General features: G+C 45.8%; 1 protein-coding gene across 3 annotated transcripts; it reads left to right on the top strand.

Moving 5' to 3' along the window:
• The first annotated feature begins 865 nt into the window (after positions 1-865).
• On the top strand, positions 866-9,830 carry ARRDC4 (arrestin domain containing 4). Of its 3 annotated transcripts, XM_059482180.1 has the most exons (7): positions 866-1,212; positions 2,293-2,359; positions 2,634-2,781; positions 4,569-4,671; positions 5,369-5,625; positions 6,905-7,059; positions 7,174-9,830. In XM_059482180.1, the coding sequence occupies exons 1-6, from the start codon at positions 867-869 to the stop codon at positions 6,926-6,928; spliced, it is 945 nt and encodes a 314-aa protein (XP_059338163.1). In that variant the 5' UTR covers position 866; the 3' UTR covers positions 6,929-7,059; positions 7,174-9,830. The 3 variants fall into 3 exon arrangements, with proteins under 3 accessions (XP_059338163.1, XP_059338165.1, XP_059338164.1); XM_059482182.1 differs by lacking the exons at positions 4,569-4,671; positions 5,369-5,625; XM_059482181.1 differs by lacking the exons at positions 866-1,212; positions 2,293-2,359; positions 2,634-2,781 and adding an exon at positions 6,283-6,445 and having other exon boundaries at positions 3,196-4,671.
• The last annotated feature ends 8,063 nt before the right edge of the window (positions 9,831-17,893 follow it).

The following is a 17,893-nucleotide window of genomic DNA, read 5'->3' as shown; positions in this document are numbered from 1 at the left end:
AAGATGCAGAAATGCATAATATTTGTGTGGACACGAGGTTTGCACGCTGTCCAGGACGGCTTTTTTATAGCTAAACGCCTTCACCTCCTGCCCTTCAGGGGGGTGAAAAAGGGCTTCACACAGGCAGGTAACCTCCAGGAAAGCAGTGGGGGAACAGCATCACCACCGCCTTTTTACATATTTAACAGCAGCACCACATCGTTTTTCCATATTTAACAGTCCCAGCCAGTCCGGCTGTCAGAGGGAGAGGCTGAGACCGCCTCAGAGCGCCGCGGTGCCTCCCTCTCTCCCACGGCAGCACCCGGGGGACACCGAGAGACAAGGTTTCCCCTCAGCTCGGGGTCACCAAGGGCACACGGCTTTCCCACAGCGCCGGGCTGGCGGGCAGTGACCATAGGAGGGGGCGAAGGAGGGACGGGACCCCCGAACAGCCTCTGCCGCCCGGGGCCCCGTCACGGCGGGGCGTGAGGGGTGAGGGCCCCGCCCACGGCCCCACCCCCGGCCCCGCCCCCGCTCCCTGTTTACCCACAGGCTGTGCACGTGGTGGCCGCGCCGCGCCATTGGCCCGCGCGCCGGGGCCCTGCCGCCGCCCCGCCAATCGCCGCGCTGTCCACGCGCTCTCGCCCGCGCGCGATTGGCCACGGCGCGGCGATCACGCAGCGTGACGCACTCCGGGCGTGCGCCCGCCGAGTACCAATGAGGCGGGGGCGCAGGGGCGGCCCGCGGCGAATGGCGGCGCGCGAGGCCGCGGGGCGGCCAATGGGCAGCGCGCGGGGGCGGGGCGTAGCTCCGCGGGCGCTGGCGGAGACGGGCGGGTTTAAAGCGCTCGGCGAGGGCGGGCGCGGTTTCCCCGCGGCCGGGGAGCGATGGCGGCGGCCGGGCCGGGCCCTGGGGCCGGCGGCGCGGTGAAGACGCTGGCCCTGGTGCTGGAGGACGAGGCCCGGCGCGGCGGAGGCGGCGGCGGCGGCTACTGCAGCGGCGACACGGTGTCGGGGCAGGTGCTGCTGGAGCTGGCGGGGCCGCTGCCGCTCCGCGGGCTGCGCCTGGAGGCCGCGGGCCGGGCGCGCGTCGCTTGGAGCGAGAGCCCCGGCGCGGTGCCCGGGGCGGGCACGTGGGGGGTGGCGGTGCGGGCCCCGGGGCCGGGGCCGCGGCGGGAGGCGGAGGTGCGGTACCTGGACATCCGGCAGAGCCTCCTGCGGGACCCACCCGAAGGTGAGGGGGGGCGCGGGCCAGGCCGCTCCCGCAGCGGGGGTGGCACCGGGGGAGTGGCGCTGCGGGAGTGGGGAAGGGCTGCGGGAAGGCGGCCGGCGGTGGCGGGGGGGAGGCGGAGGGTTGAACGCTCCGGGTGAAAACGGGCGCCGGGACCCGACAGAACGGGTACAGGGACCGGACGGAACGGGCACAGGAACCCAACAGAACGGGCAGCGGCCGCGGGGCTCCGTCAGGACAGCGCTGCCGCAGCGCTCGGCCCGGGGAGGATCGCCGCCTCACCCGCGGCCTCCCGAATGATTCCCTGTGTGGGGGCTGAAAGGCGCCGAGCGGGACTGGAATAGAATAAAATAAAATAAATGCGCAGCTGGGTTCCCTGCGCTGTGCGGGTGCGGAAGGTTTGGCCCCGCCGCGCTGGGTGTGCGGTAGCGGCAGCCCCGGGCAGGGAAGCTGCCGTGGAAGACCCTGGAAGCAGCCGGGGCTCATCAGTGGATTAAGGCGGCAGGGGAGGCTCGCTGTGGCGGAGCTCTGTCATTCACACACTGCAGCACTACGGCAGCGTTGGAAAAAAATTAAAGGCAGAACGACGACATTTCGTTCTGTAAGGGTGAAACGCAGCTCGGGCTGATCTGTAGGGAAAGTAGATTCAGGCCTTGTCAATTGTGTAACAGTAGGCCCTATGTGAATAAATTGGGAGCTCGTGTATTTATAGTGTTTCTTCATGCTGACCTTAAATGGTAGATTTTTCGGCACAGAAGTTAGTTTAATTGTTAATTGGAAAAATAGATTAATTCTTGTCTTGCTGAAAAGAAATTTACTTTATGCTTTGGAGAAGCCATTTTGGATTAGAAATTGGCCACAGTCCTGCACTGAATCTCAAGGTCTCCCATGTTTCCTTGATTTTTGTTTTTCATTGAAATCACATCACAGCATAAATAAAATATGGGCCACAGTCCAGAACCCACTGGGATCAATAAAAACTCCTTGCATCTGGGTGTTTTCATACATAAATAATTTATAAAAGTGTCTGCTTTGTTCTATTTCTGGAATAACTAACACATACTATTCATTCTTATTCTACAGGTGAGGAAAACTTAATTCTTCTAGATGGAAGACACGAATTTCCGTTCAGCTTTCAGCTCCCTCAAGAGTAAGTTCAATAATCCAACCTGAAGGGATTGTGCTGAATGCTGCTTGTAGTGGAACATTAACTTAATATAGTTTGACTTGTGTTTTTTTTTAGTATCAGCTTTATATATTTGTCTTAATCAAGCACCACACAGACAGGCCTTGTTTGCTTCAGCTTCCCCAAGGCCCTAAAAGTACAAGCTGTAAATTGGGAAATGTTTACATATGCAGGAAGTGTTAATGTTTGAAGCTGGAATATTAATTGAAGGTAATGGTTTTATGACTGCTCGTTTCAGACCTCTGGTGACCTCCTTTACTGGGAAGTATGGCAGTATCCAGTACTACGTGAAAGCAGTGCTGGAGAGGCCTGCTGTGCCTGACCAGAGCGTGCAGACAGAGCTGCAGGTCATCAGCCATATCGATGTCAGCTCACCAGCTCTCCTGGTAAGAGGGTCCCCCACTTCTCCTCCCCCTGTAAAACCAGCTGCAAATAAATAAACCATTTCCAAGCAGCACTCACATCCAGCCATAACCCTTCCCGTGTTATTCCAGAGCGTCATTTTCTGACTTCTGAAAGCATATAAGCTCCCTAAGCTTTTTTCTATAAATAGATTATCTTAGGTTGTGTGAATAGCAAACAGAGTGGCTTTTTTAATACCATTGATTACATCCTTGCTGGCAGAGATGCTCCTGCCAAAAAGTTAGGCAGGCTTCAGATGCATAAATAAGGCTTAATAATAGTAATGTGTGTGTGCAGAGTAGTTACTCTTACCAGAGCAACTACATTCACAGGGCTGCAGTGTCCTAAACTCTACAATAATAGTAGGTTGAGGAACAGTAATTAGGGAAGAGTATTAATCATGCCCAGCCTGTCATTTAGGCTCTGGCCATTATGTTACATATCCCTGCATTTTGCATGTCGTTTTCTACCATGAAGTGTGTGCATGCAGCTGCTCCAGAGATCCTTTCAGTTATTTCCCTGTGACAGATTTGGCCACATTAAAGCATTGAGTTTTTAATAATCACTGGAAATACTGTAGAGTAATGAGAAAGATCAGGCATTAAGTAATGAGTAAATAGGCAAGATGGAAGCTAATGAGCTGGATTCTTTTATCTCAACCCATATTATGAAAATAATATAAAATTATACCTTGCACTTTCATGATAGCAACTGGATCTAAATGGTTATTCATTTAAATATGAATGAGTCATTTCTATTTTATTTTAAATGGTAGGATAATTTTAACATCATGACGTGAACATAGAAAAGAGATGTTTTGAGCAGGCTTTTTTTCCCCCTCATTACATGCTTACATTTTAATCCATTCTAGGCAGAACTTGGGGTATTTTGGCAGTGACATCTGTAAGCAGAATAGTCTTTATATTCATTGGTGAGGAGTTTGAAGGCATCATACCCACATTCTGTAAGGACAAAGGAGACCATAGGTTATTGCACAGAAGACACAGCAGGATGGCAGTGCCAATCTTAATGGATTCCAAGGCTACCACCAAAAGTGCAAAACAACAGGGTTTTTTCATTGTAATAAAGAAAATAAAAACCCAATTTTCATTACTGTATTGACTGAGTGTCACTGCCCAGCAAATAATTTTGAGCAGCTTTGATCCTGGCCTGGACACTTGACATGTGTGCTTGTGACTTTATTCAAATGAAAACGTTACAGGCAGTGTAAATGCCATCCAGTGGGACAGTCCTTGAATAATTAGATGGTTTTTGTCATGCCTCTACATTTTTGGAGGGGTTTTGTGGCTTGCAAGTAATGAAGGTGCATCCCCTTAGCCCAGTGCCTACATATATTTATCCTTCCTTAGAGACAGAAAAGTAAAAAAATTCCCTGATTAACTGTTAGCTGTTTGCAGATAAAATGAATTTTGCATTCTTCTGCACTGAGAAACATGGAGATAAACACGACAGTATTCCATAAGACCTTTAAAAAGTTCATTTTGAAGACAAAGCACATGCAGAGACACACTAGTCTGTGTTACTTCCTACAGTCCAAATACAGACTGGGATTTCAAAAGAGAAACGTTCAGATTGCCACACCTTGACTCCGTTTCACATGGTGGCAAAAACTACAGTTGCATTGAGCAGTTCAGGGATTCAGATCATGTGGATTTTAGAGCTGGGTTGCAATGACTGATATGCATAACACTAAACTGCAAGTGATTGAGAGCTTTATCCCATAAAATAAAAAATACTCTATATTTTATAGACACCTGTTCTAAGAAGTCAGGAGAAGATGGTTGGCTGTTGGTTTTTCACCTCTGGGCCAGTGTCTCTCAGTGCCAAAATTGAGAGGAAGGGATACTGTAATGGTAAGAGTAGTTACCTTAAAAATATAAATACTCAGCATCTAATAGGTTGTGGTTTTTTTTTAATCTCAGTGAAGCCAACATTTTGTAGTTAAAAAAATAGTTCTGTTTAATAGGAGTAAATTAAGATCCATATGAATTCAGTTTTTTCAAAAATCATCTTACCTTTCCCCTTGGGAATATTAATTGAAAGGAAGTCCTGTTAATAATCTTATGGAAAGTCAACGTACATTTCTGTGTAAAGAACAGCAAAATGTTTTTATCTGGGATAAAATACTTAACTGGGATGTAATTAGATTTTTACATCCTATTTGTGTAGGTTTACACTTTGGTAAGAATGAGCTTTAGCAGCTTCTTCATCTTGACAAGATTAGATACATTGAGAAAATAAAACATCCTGAAATTCATTTAGTACTATATAAAAGGAAGATTGGGGCGTAATTTGCAAATAAAGCTTTTATAGCTTGTTCATATTATGCTTAATGTTTCAAAATGAATCATTGTTTATGTGTAAAACATAGTGGGTGGCTATAATTTTGCCTGGATACCACTCTGAAAAAAATAAACTGGCTTGAGGAAACTTACCAAGTATTGTTCTCATAACACTGCAGATGATGTACGTGCTGTGTAACTTGCTTTGATACTCCCAGAGGAAAGTTGGTAAATACCAATCATTCATTGGACTTTTTCTGTCTCTAAGGGGAAGCCATCCCAATCTATGCAGAAATTGAGAACTGCTCTTCTCGTTTGATTGTTCCAAAAGCTGCCATTTTCCAAACACAAACTTACCTGGCCAGTGGGAAGACAAAAACCTTCCGTCAGATGGTTGCCAATGTCCGAGGAAACCACATTGCCTCTGGGAGTACAGATACCTGGAATGGGAAAACTCTGAAAATCCCACCTGTATCCCCATCTATACTTGACTGCTGCATTATTAGAGTAGAATATTCATTAGCTGTAAGTATTGGGTTTTCAAATGTACCAACTGTAGATACTGCATTCAATTTGGAACAGAAGAATTTACTGAGTAGCTGTTAGGTTTTTAACTTGGGAGCTACAATAAATACAAATCCAGAGAAAGGTGTCCCAGCCCCTGCTGGGGGTTTAGATCTAGATGATCTTTAAGATCCCTTCTAACCCAAACCATTCTATGACTCTACAAAAAATAAATATCATAAATCACATACATGAGAGACTGAAGGTCATAAAGAGATTCTGAGATGGAAAGGTGGGAATAATGTGGAAAAGGGAAAACTGTTTCTGAGGAAGAAGCAGCTTAGTTTCAGACATGCAAGGATTGTTTTAGGAAAGCATTTCAAGCTGAATTGGATCTTTAAGTGATTCTTTCCAGAAATGGGAAGATAAGACTGAAAGTCAAGTGTATAATTATTGTCAAGATGGTTTGTATTTTTTAATGTCACTTAGAGACAAGTCACAGAAAGAATGAAACTGCTGTAAAATAAGGAAAGCTGCCAGGGTATTAGCTAAACATATCTGGGATGACAAAGCTCTTAATTTTTAAATTTGCAGTGTAGGGAGTAGGGCAGCTTTTAAGAGCAGCATTCAATGGGGTCTCATGATGTTTTTTTCTTCTGTTTGGGGGTTGTCACATAGGTGTATATCCATATTCCTGGTGCTAAGAAATTGATGATTGAAATGCCTGTGGTGATTGGCACTATTCCATGTATTGGATTTTCAAGCAGAAACTCCAGCATTACCAGCCAGTTTAGTATGGATATGAGTTGGCTGGCATTGACCATGCCTGAACAGCCTGAAGGTAATAAATACATATTGAACTGTCTCTACTCCAGCACAGCACTGTCTGCAGCAGATGGGTGCAGTGCCACTTTAAGGGCACTGCCTGGGATGTAGGCAATGGAAATCTGACTCACAAAGTTCTTAAATTGAGGTCCAAAATGATTGGTGAGGTTACCTCAACTCCAGCCTTCCTGAAGTCTCTGTGTACCCCATCTGACTGAAACAACAAACTTCTGATGGTGGGAATATTCTAATACAACACAGGTTTGCTGCTGGAGTTATCCTAAAAGCACAGCACTCTCTGTATTCCTGCTGAATCACCTGAGTTTAATGAAAACATAATTTTAGTTACTGTATTTATGTGTTCAGTGCACTTCCAACACGGTTTTTGTGGTCCTGGATATACTGTAATGCAGATGTTCTTGCTGTGAGTGAGTGAATAGTTTGAAATATGACAGAAGCATCTCTTGTGTTTCAGCACCACCAAATTATGCTGATGTAGTGTCTGAGGAAGAGTTTTCCAGACATGCTCCTGCTTATCCACCTCCCATTGACTGTGAGGAACAGTTGTGTTGTCCTGTCTTTGCTTACATACAAGAGTTCCGGTTTCAGCCTCCACCTCTTTATTCTGAGGTAAGAAAATAAATAGCAGGTGGTGTTTTTATTGTCAGATGGCAGAAAAAACCCAAACACATACCTAAATGCAGGAATTGCAGGCAGTAATTGTTGTCTTTCTTCTCTACTTAGATTGATCCACATCCAACTGATGTAGAAGAAGTTCAGCCCGTTTCATTCATGCTCTGAGGATTTGTAATGAGCATCATTGTGATGAATGTCTTAATCTTTCTGCTGCTTAAGCTGGTAGTGCAGCTAAAAAGGAAACAGTTTTCTTTTTCCAAACTTCAGTCTGTGTACGAGAAAGGCAAAGGAAAATGGAGAAGGAGGTGTGAGCACGTTTGGTGATAAAAGAGAACCTGCTGGATTAGTCTGCACAGAGGATAACAGGAGAGCAGCTGAGCTTTGGATACTTGAGAATTACCTGAAAATACTGAAAAGAAAATGCATCAGTGAAATACTGAATGTTTTCCAAAAAGTGGATACACTACACAAAGTACAAGGAGGAGATGTGTGGATCTTCTGAAGAGAAAAAAATTTCTATTTTGTTTGCAACGCTCTGGAAGAATGTATATAGCAATGTCAAGAACTCCTGTAGTAGAACAGAGTGTGGGGTAAGAAAACATTTCCAAAAGATTCCAGTGGTCAAGGGGCTTCAGCTTGGCACTGTCTGCATCCAGAAAAGGAACACTGCTGCATCACAGAGCAAAGTCTTAACGTCACATTGGCTGGGAAGCTGCCCTTCTCACGACTGCCAAGTGGTACTATTTCCTCATTCATGATGATCCCGAGGACACCGTGGATGACAGAAATGCTATTACACAATATTGCAAAGGCCACCATTTCCTGAGTGCAAGACACAAGTGTGGAACAAACAGTAAACTTTGAGATGAGCTTATGCACTATGCTTTCTTTCAAGGGATTTCTTAAGGGAATTATTCTAACCTCTTCTACTGTGAGTTCTTCTTCTGCATCTTAAGCCTATGGATAGCATGATAAGGGGAAGCATGGCAAGGGAGAAACCTTTTGCCAGCAGCAAGTATACTTAGCAAAAAGGACAATATTTATTTATTCAAAAGCCTTTATAAGCCTACCTCTGTTTTGGATATTTACTTACGGTCAGATTTGAGACCAAAAAAAGTCTTGTTAAAGCTCCAGTATACTTTAAGGTTCTAAAAGGGACCCTAAATGGTTTCTGTGGTTAGTGAATGAGATAAGAGGTGTAAATATACCCAGAATAGACATAGCTTATAACTGAAGTGAAAGCAGACATCAGGGGAATAAAGTTCTCTGGTAATGGCACAAAGCTTTTCATTACTCCTGCATTTTTGTCTAAAGATGTATTGTCAGGGGCTGCACTGGTCATTTGCTATCCATACTATATTTGTTGGTGTGTTTCATTGTTTGTTTTTGCTGTTTAATTTTGTTTTGGTGCAATATTTTAATGTTTTCTTCCTCAGGTCATTTAGAACAGTGAGAGTTTGTTGCTGCTAAGAGTGAAGGCACAGCATTTACTTGCCCTTCTGCTGCCTTCATTTAAAAGTAGAATGTTTGCTTCCTGCCAGCCATCAATTGGGAACAGTAAACAATCACCAACAGATCACTTACAGGAGCAGAAAACAGCATTGTCAACATGCACGTTTACAGTCCTGTCTGAAATACAGGGGATTTTGGACTACTAGAAACACTCCAGATGTCTTACAGAAGGGTTTGGGGTTAAAACGCGGTGCTTCATGTGGTAAAACAGTGTACTTTCTGATAATTACAAAAATAGCAATTCAGTTTCCTTCATTCCATCAATAACTGCAGTTTAAACAAGGTCTGAATGGTTTTTATGAAATCTGTCTTCACTTAAGCAGGGATTTTTCTACAGGCATACACAGATATATATTTTTAGTCTTCTTTTAGTTTAACTTCTTTACATTGTCTAATTTCTAGCACTTCACCTCAAATCCCTTTTGCATCAGTGTGGAAGACAGACTGGTGGAGATTGACATTTCCAAACTGCAGTTACTCCTTCCATTTGCAATATTTATTATTGTTTTCTATAGCAAATGCAGCTTTAACCAAAATTTGAGTGCATGATTTAGGAAGGACATGCTAAAAATGATTATTTAAGTCTCAAGGTGTAGCTCTCATGCCTTTTTGTTTAAGGGAGGGCCTGCCCATACAATCAATGAAGGATTTTCATTCACATCATTTGGAAAGGGAACAGGCATCTTTTCCTTAAACAGATACCATTTTAGTTACTTGAAAAGTAATTTGGTTGTGTAATAACTTGCATGGTAATAATTCAAAATATTAGCTTAAAGAACATTAGGTGCTTTTTGGACTGTACTACCTGATAGGTGATGTGTGCTACTTGGCATAATCATGGTCAAGCAAACAGCAGTATGAAGGGTAAAGGTGTGCTTTTTTTTTTTTTTTTTCTAAAATCTTTTGAGTTGTTTTCTATTCTTTGCAGATAAACTGTGGCCTTAGATTGTTTGCTGCAAAAAAAGTCAACTATTAAGTGTTTCTTAGGAAGCACACGTGGCCCTTCAAAGGAGGGGTGAAAACATGATAAAGTTCTGCTCTCTGGCACTTGGCTTAGTGCAGAAATTGATCCTTAAAAATAATTACTGTTTGCACAATAATAAGTTCAATATGCAGGGGCTTTGTTTTGATAACTGTGAAACAGTTTAAAAGAGACAAAATAAAAAAAGCTGTTTAACATACAGGAACATGATTGTATTTTGTACTAATGAATGAGCCCCATGGGTTCTTTGTTAATAAAAGTGTCAAATCTACATTGTGCTGTTCATCTCTGGTTTGGTGCTATGTCAAGAAATACCTGTATTCTACCCTACAGATCTCTAATTCTTCTCTGATCTGGGAATTATACCTTCATCTGTCACTGTTTTAGTTCTCTGAACTATTCATAACCAAGAACTGGAACAAATTGATCAAACAGGGCCTCCTCCCACCCACAGTTATTGTGTAATAGGGGCTCTTACCCGTAAGGATTGAAGGATGTGAGCTCTAATTGGATCTCTCATCTCTCATATTAATCTTAGAGGATATTTCATTGTTTCCTGTCGACAAGATTAGAGCAACAAACTAAAAATAAAGACATCAGAACAGCCTTAGAACCAGAGAGCAGAGTGACTGAAGCAGAGTCCCTGCTGCTGTGGGGAAAGAGGTGACAAACTGTGCCTGCCCCATGCTCACCTGAGCCAGGAGTGAGGTGATGAATCCGTCAGGGTCCTGCCTCCCAAGGGTTTGAGGAACAACAGCAAACAGTTATTTCTTCTTCCTGTTTCCATTTTTGAGGGAAGATGGCAGATTTCTTCCTGGAAAAGCATGGTGAAGATGCTGTTCAGGATTGTGGAATCACAGAATAGTTCAAATTGGAAAGGACCTTAAAGCTCATCCCATCCCACCTCTGTCATGGGCAGGGACACCTTCCACTACTCCAGATTGCGCCAAGCCTTTCCAGCCTGGCCTTGGGCACTGCCAGGGATCAGCCACAGCTGCTCTGGGCACCTGTGCCAGGGAGGAATTTCTTGGGTCTATTCAGGCACCAGAACCACCAGAGGAGTCATGATTCATGAAAAGGAAAATTCAAAACCTCAAATACTGGTCTTAGATTTTTTTCAAAAGCTCTGTCACTAAATGATAGTTAAATGTCTTACCATTAAGTTCACAGTAGCAATTCCACTTCAGCCACTGTTTGCTTTTATAGGGGAGTATTTCAGTTGACAAGCTGTAACTGTCTATTAAAATCTGTGTGGTGTTTAAACAGGTAGTAAAAAGCCAGGCAGAGATAGAGCAGCTCCTGCAGGCTCATGTTTGCAGCCCTGACCCTTCTGATGTTTGCATGGAAACGCACAGAGTACGTACAGAGAAAGAGAGATCATTTAATCAGCTCCTGGGGCATGTTCCAAATTATCAAAATAGCATGTTCCATGACTTCACCACCCACTTTGGACAGCAAAAGGGAATATCTAACTCAGTTTGTAAAATCTCTGCTATATATATAGCAATAAAAACATGTTGGGAGAGCACAGTTTGCAAACAATGTTGATTTGGAGATAATCAGTTGTTCTGCAACTCCTTGCAATACCCAGTCATTTGTATTCTATTTTCTAGTCAAATTCTGCTGATTTTTAGTGCTCTCCTCAGGGTATTGACTTAGCACAGGGACACAGAGCCCAGCCTTCAGACTGCTGCCTGTTCCAAAGCTGATTATATAATATGTTAACATCAATATGGACAGTCCAGGCTGCTGCACAAAGTAAATTCTCCAAAGAACTAATTAGGTCTAGGATGAACCCAGTCCACTTTTAGTATTCACATTTTATATATGGCATAGACAAGGTGACAGTCTCGTTCCAGATTATGTTGTCGTTATTTCTAAGCAATTAATAGGAAATGACAGTACAGAAAAGCTCTGCTAGAATATCACTGCATTATTGACATTTTAGGACAAATGACTAATAATAATTTTAAGTCAAAAAACTGTGAAAGGTGGAGAGTTCACTGGAGTGGCTGCTCATGCCAGCAACATGCTGTGGGCCTTCTTAGCTACACAGGGCAGATTCAGCTGTGCTGCTGATAGATCTCCAAACAGCCATCCCTTCAAATGAAAAGAGATCCTTCTTAGTTTTGGCTGACATTCAGCCACCTGGCTGCCTGTAAGGAGAGGAGAAAAATGAAAGCCAGGGTGAAAGTTGGAGCAAGTAGGCTAAACCCAGCCAATTTTTGGCAATGAAAAACTCTGGTTTTTACAGCACCTTGTAACAGCATCAGTCTCCCCATAAATGAGGCACTGGGCATTGATAGAGATGAGAACAGAAGCAAGATTTTGACTGCAAGGTCTTAAAGAGGATTGTTGCATACCCAGGAAGATTCCAGGTCTCTGTATAGGCCAGTCCTGTGTGATGTCATGTCTAGAATCAGGTTGTGTTGGTCACAACATACCAGATCCCAGCTGGAGGAGAAAGTGATTTTTATTGCTAAACTAATTAGACTAATCAGTGCACAAAAGAGAGTACAAGTGACAAAAGTTACAATTTCATTTAAATCTATTAAGGCCTGAAGTGCTTTTCTCCCATGTCTTGATGTGATGTGACCAATTCAGTAGCCTTAAGAAATTAAAAAGATACTAAAGGAAATATTTTGCTATCCTGAGTGTAAAATGAAAGCAGAAAGGGAAAAGCATTGACTGACCTGACAGATTCTCCTTCTGCAGTAGCCTGGAGGAGATGTGGCTGAGAGGGTTTGTGTCCACACAGTCTGATCAAGTTCTGCACTCTGTGCCCCAAAAGTGGCATTTTGGTGTGAGCACAACTCTCCCTCACTCAGATCCTGGAGCAGGTGGCCTCATCCATCAGTACCTGCCCTGCACAGACACAAGGAACAGACAACAGTTTAGCACCAGGAGCAAGATCAGAAAGGCTGGAATTCAGGGAGCCCTCCCAAGCTGCAGCCAGAGCTTCTCCCACATCCCGGGCTGGAGCAGCTGTGCTGTCACCTGCAAGGATGGCAGTGACTCGAGGAGCTGCTCCAGCCCCACCTGGGAGTCTCACACTTCGGGGGCACAGAGCTGGAGATGTCTGTTAGCAGAGGTGTGAAATAAAGGTCCCCAGGAAGGGCAGTTTGCAGGCTTTCCCTCATGTGATCCCACCTGCCATCGCTGCGAGAGGACTCTACACTCATCCAAACAAATTAACAATTCATTTCCAGCCCTGACACGAAGATTAACCCTGCCAATTAATTCCTTAATCTCTTGCTGCTGACAAGGCTCACAGTTGCCATGTGGATGCCTGTCCACTGGGGCCTGGAGCAGGGCCATTCTGTTTAATTAATGCTGCATCCAGGAGACGCTGGAGCTGATGCTCCAACAGATTTCAGCAACACAAACCAGAGCTGCAGCTCACACACCCCCCTGTGCTCAGCACCTCCACAAGGGCACACCCCATCCCAGTGCCTGTGGCAGCTCCTACTGCATAAAGAGGGCACTTTAACCAATCCAGAGACATTTAGCTGTGGTTTACTTGTAGAAAAATTCTTCTTGATATCATCTCCACAGCAGATGTGATCAGAATTTTGCATGTTTCCAGTAGCAGCAGGAAAAAACAGCCCACAGAACTGTGTCATCTCCTTCCTCCTGCCTCAGCCAGCTGACAAATGTTGGGTTTGGGCTTGGGGCTGCAGGGAGGAGGAGCAGCCACGCTGAGGCTGCTTCAGAGGGAGAGGCTGGATGAGAACTGAGCTGACACGAGTTTGGAAATGTGTGAAGTACAGTAAAAAGGAAAAGCAATGCTCAGTCACCTCAGGGAATCTTTGTAAACCAGCTGTAACAAAATGGGTCAATTTTCCTTTGTTTCTATAGGCTTTGCCATATATAATTAAACAGACACTGCCCATTAAGGTGCTTTACAAAGTGAACTAATACTCAATAAAATCTATGAATAATATTAAATTAAAGACTAAAACCTCTGGACACATAAACCAGGAAACTGCAGGTGTATAAACTAAGCAAGCAACAAAACCCCCATAATTTAGTGCCTGTTACAACTAGCCCAGTGGGTGGAACAAGTGAAGGGATCCCAGAACTGCAGGGAACACATGGATTGTACAAACCCACACATAAACGGTGTTTACAGAGAAGGATGAGGAAGGAGGCAGGATGATACACTGGACAGGACACTCTGCTCCACACTGAAGTTGGGTAATGTCTGCCTTGGGGTTCTGTTGTTATTGTTGTTGTTTTTCATGGATTTGGGCTCAGTGCTCCATTATACATTGAACTCCCTTCAGCCAGGGAGGGTCAAGGTCACCCCTTTGCAATGGCCAGACAGAGGCAAGAAAAGCCTGGGTTGTCCTGCAGCCCACCTGCTCCTGACAGGGCAGAATAAACATCTGCTTTTGTAACTCTGGGGAGTTACAAAAGGGGAAACAACTTTCAATGCAAAAATTGCATCTACCTGATTGGAACAAGCTGTGCAGGTACACTGGTCACACTGCAGAGGTGGTGCCTTCTTCAGAACATCCTTTTTTTAAGGTGTGCAGCAAAGCCAAGAGCAGCTTGAGGGCTGGAGAGATCAGTATTTCTGCAGTGCAGGTGATTTTGCAGACACCGTGTGCACCGTGTCACTGGAGGGCCAGCTCATCGTGTCCTCAGGGTTTGTTTCCATGGGACTTGACAGAAGGACAAAAACCTCATGGGCTCATGGCATGGCATTTTGTGCAGGAATCTTAAGCTGTCCTTGTTGATTCTTCTCAGCATTTCCCTCATGAGGTCACCTGGTACCATTCCTCAGCAGGGTTTGGGGCTCTGGGACCGCGTGGCTCCCACAGGTGTGTGCGGCCAGGGGTTCATTTGCTCCTCTCTGCAGGATGATTTGGCAATTCCTTCTTTTCTGGAGTTGTCACACTGCCTTCTAGGAGCTCCTGCTATAAATAGGTCTTGGGTGGATGCCAGGGATGTATTTTTTCCAGGCAGAAGCCCAAACCTAGCAGTGAAACACTTGACTATCAAACATGGCACACCAGGACAGGGACAGGGTTAGAGAGAGGGGCTCTGCTGGTTGTGCATTGTGTGAGCTGGTAGGAAAGCCCAAGCAGTGCTTAGAGCAACACCCTTCCCTCTTGCACTCAAGTAATTTATCTTTCTTAATTTATGAAATGCAACTTTCGGCCATCCACACCAAACACTCTGAGCAGTGCTCAAGCCATGCACAGATATTTTGCTGAGCCATTCTGTCACTCCCTGATGCACTTGGCACATCACAGGCTGAATCCTCCCTCAGCCCCACTCCAACCCCTGCCTCAGGCCAGTCCAAAGCAGAGAATTTCCATGAGGACTCAGCCTCCCCCTCCTGCTCAGATAGGCTTCACCCAGCAATCACAGCAATCACTTGCATCTCCTGTTTGATCCCAGCCAAACTGTCCTATGGGGATCTGGCACACACTTGGGATCCAGGCATGTTGGGAAAATGACTTCAAGGCTGTTTAGAGAGGTTCCCAACAGCTCACAGTTCAAGGGGATCTCCATGTCTGCCTGCAACACTCACTGTTAAACACATGCTGCCAGAAAATTTTCCTTTGGGGAGGGAAAAGCATGACAGAGAATGCCTGACATGGAGTTCAACATCAGCCTTGGCATGTTTTAATGTAATGCAGGATGGAAATCCAGGATGGACCAGGCTTGGTTGTTTACCATCCCCTCTTTCTCTCCCCCACCCACGCTCTCCATCCATTACAGTGGTGCCGCTTTTCCCAGGCCTCAGCCATCACCCACAGGCCTGAGCAGGCAGGGATTCCTCCCACTCCTTCAACTGCTGCCTCCTTCCCAGACAAGGGCACGCCAATCACTGTTATCTTGGCTGCATCACAGCTCCAACCCCTGAGCAAAGAGGAGCTGTTCTATCCCCAGACCTCCCTGTTCAACCCTTCCCTGCCCCTCACACCCAAATCACAGGGATCCTCCAATCCCTGCCCAGGGCAGGGGGTGGCAGAGGAGGGCAGGGAGCAGGGCTTGCTGTGCTCTTGCTGTCACAGCTCTCTGAGCTGTGCCAGCTGAGCTCCTGTGAACCGAGCAATGGAACCATCAATGCTGTGCCCATCCTGCCGTGCCTGGCATGTGTTCCTGGCTCTCTGGCTGGCAGGGCTCTGGGAGGCACTCTGGGATGCCAGGAGATGCCCCTGCTTGGTGAGCCACCATTGCAGGAGAAGCAGGGCAGCCCTCCTGCCCAGGGTCTGGCACCAGGACCTGGCTCACACACCACAGGCCAGCTCCCGTGCCAGTGCTTGTTTGAATAATGGCATTATCATCCTGGCACCTGCAGAGATGTTTGCAATTTGCTCTCTTGCACCTCAGTGTTTTAATTGATCTCACAGCCTGAGATTTTCCTAAAATATTCAGTGGTTTCATGGCCTTGCTTTGCCTTCAATAGACTGCAGTGCACAGTGATGTGTCACTTGTTCTCTTGGTGATCTTGGCCTTTTCGGGCTCTGGAAATCCAGATGCTGGCTTTCCTGCCCTCATCCCTTGGCATCCTTTTCCTGCTCTCATCTCTTGGCAATGAAATGAAACCAATTTGCAAGAAAATCTACTGCAGACATTGTTGTCTTCAGCTGAGTGGAAACTCCCAGATGCTTCTGCTGTTGCTGGCTTAGGAACATTTGTGGTTTCTGGCATGTCCTTGACAGGTACGAAACCCGTACAACTGCTGAGTCATGAGCTGCACAGGGAGTGACACAACACACCCCACAGCCAACTTCCAGAGGTGGCCTTTGGCTGAAAATTCCCTGGGAGGAGGCAGAGGTGAGCACCAGAAGCATCTGTGGGGATGGTGTGGGCTCCGGGCCAGCGGCAGCCGGGAAGAGGTGGCCCCAACCAGAAAGGGGTGTGTGGCTTCCACAGCCTCGTGGAGGATTAGGCAGAGCTCCTGGGCAGGACAGCTCACCTTGGAATGCTGCTCCTTCCCTGGGTGATGGCTGTGACGGGGGTGAATGGTGTCACACTCTCATGCCTGAGAGCCAGCAGCAGAGACAACTCTCACTCCTACCTACCCAAAAAAACACACGTGGCATCCTGTCCTCTCACCCCATGCACCCCAGGGCACTTCTGGCAGGTTTTTAAGGAATGTAATTACCAACACTATGAAGAAAAAAGGGTGAGAAAACATTTAGTCTCCATCAAGGACGCACTTGGAAGGAATTTGTTTTTCTGCATCAATTCTCTGATAGCCAAAGGATTCACTTTTTGGAAAGCATCCAAAATCCACAGCTGGAAGTCTGAGTTCCTTCCCTCTGTCTTTTAAAGCAGAAGGGAAGGAATGACTCTGGAGAGACCCTGCCGCTGCTGGGCAGCAAGGAAACACCCTGGGCAGCTCCTGTTTGGAGAGGCACATCTGAGACACTGCACTGAATGAGCCAGGCTGGAAAGGATGGAGGGGCAAACAAAACCATCAGCACCACACACAGACCTCATGGCCACAGAGATCTCCAGTGAGGGACCACAAGGACATGGTGCAGTTTGCTTTAGGATAAACAGGCAACCCAGTACATTTATCCAGGGTTACTCATGCCAATAGCAGCCACAGCCTATTGTAACATTTCCAGAATTCATTAGGTGCTTCCCCGCCATCCATATGAGTAATAATAATAACAACGATTAATACTTCACACATGAACAAGTTAATCCTGCTCTTTAAAAAGCAAAAATATTGCTGCCCTTATTTTATGGGTGGGAACCTGAGATAAGCAAGGAGGGTGACCTAATCATTGTTATTCTGTGGAGTACACGATCACTTACGGTGTTTCGGCGCCTGGTTCACTTAGGTAATTATTTTTGTGATCCACCCATAAGTAGAACAACAGCCACAAAGGTTTGGAAATGGAGAACAGACCATGCTGCTTCGGAGGACACTGTGTGCTCTTCTCATTACCTCTGACTGGAGGCAACAGATACAGGAGTTTTAGGGAAGAAAAGCAGGATATGATTGAGGATGAGCAAGGGGGTGTGCTGTACTTAGCTGCCAGCTGGGGCTAAACCATGGCAAAAGGTGACAGCAGAAACCTGTGATGGTGGTGCACGTCAGAGAGAGACATTGAACAGTTCCTGGGAACATCCAACCTGTCCCAGAGTGCACCTTTTCCCACTGCCACCTCTGCCTGGGGGCAGAGCTGCTGCTCAGTTTATCTAAACTGGTGGCACAGGCAGCAGAACAACTGACTTGTGCACATGCTGCTCTGGGATTTGTGCAATCATACCCAGCAGTTTCCAAAGCTTTGGGATTTTGCAAAAGAGTTTGCAAAGCAGCAAGAGGCCTTTGAGAATTGCAGCCCTTAAAAATCAGCT

This window comes from Ammospiza nelsoni, chromosome 14 (genome assembly GCF_027579445.1).
Source record: "Ammospiza nelsoni isolate bAmmNel1 chromosome 14, bAmmNel1.pri, whole genome shotgun sequence".
Lineage (NCBI taxonomy): Eukaryota > Metazoa > Chordata > Aves > Passeriformes > Passerellidae > Ammospiza > Ammospiza nelsoni.
The sequence above is the reverse complement of the archived record's forward strand: the minus strand, read 5'-3'. Positions and strand labels throughout refer to the sequence as shown.

Bases quoted from the DNA above. Each gene is read 5' to 3' on its own strand.
- ARRDC4 (XM_059482180.1), top strand. From the start codon at position 867: ATGGCGGCGGCCGGGCCGGGCCCTGGGGCCGGCGGCGCGGTGAAGACG. The intron at 1,213-2,292 runs GTGAGGGGGGGC...CTTATTCTACAG, and splicing joins CCTGCGGGACCCACCCGAAG to GTGAGGAAAACTTAATTCTT. The intron at 2,360-2,633 runs GTAAGTTCAATA...TGCTCGTTTCAG, and splicing joins AGCTTTCAGCTCCCTCAAGA to ACCTCTGGTGACCTCCTTTA.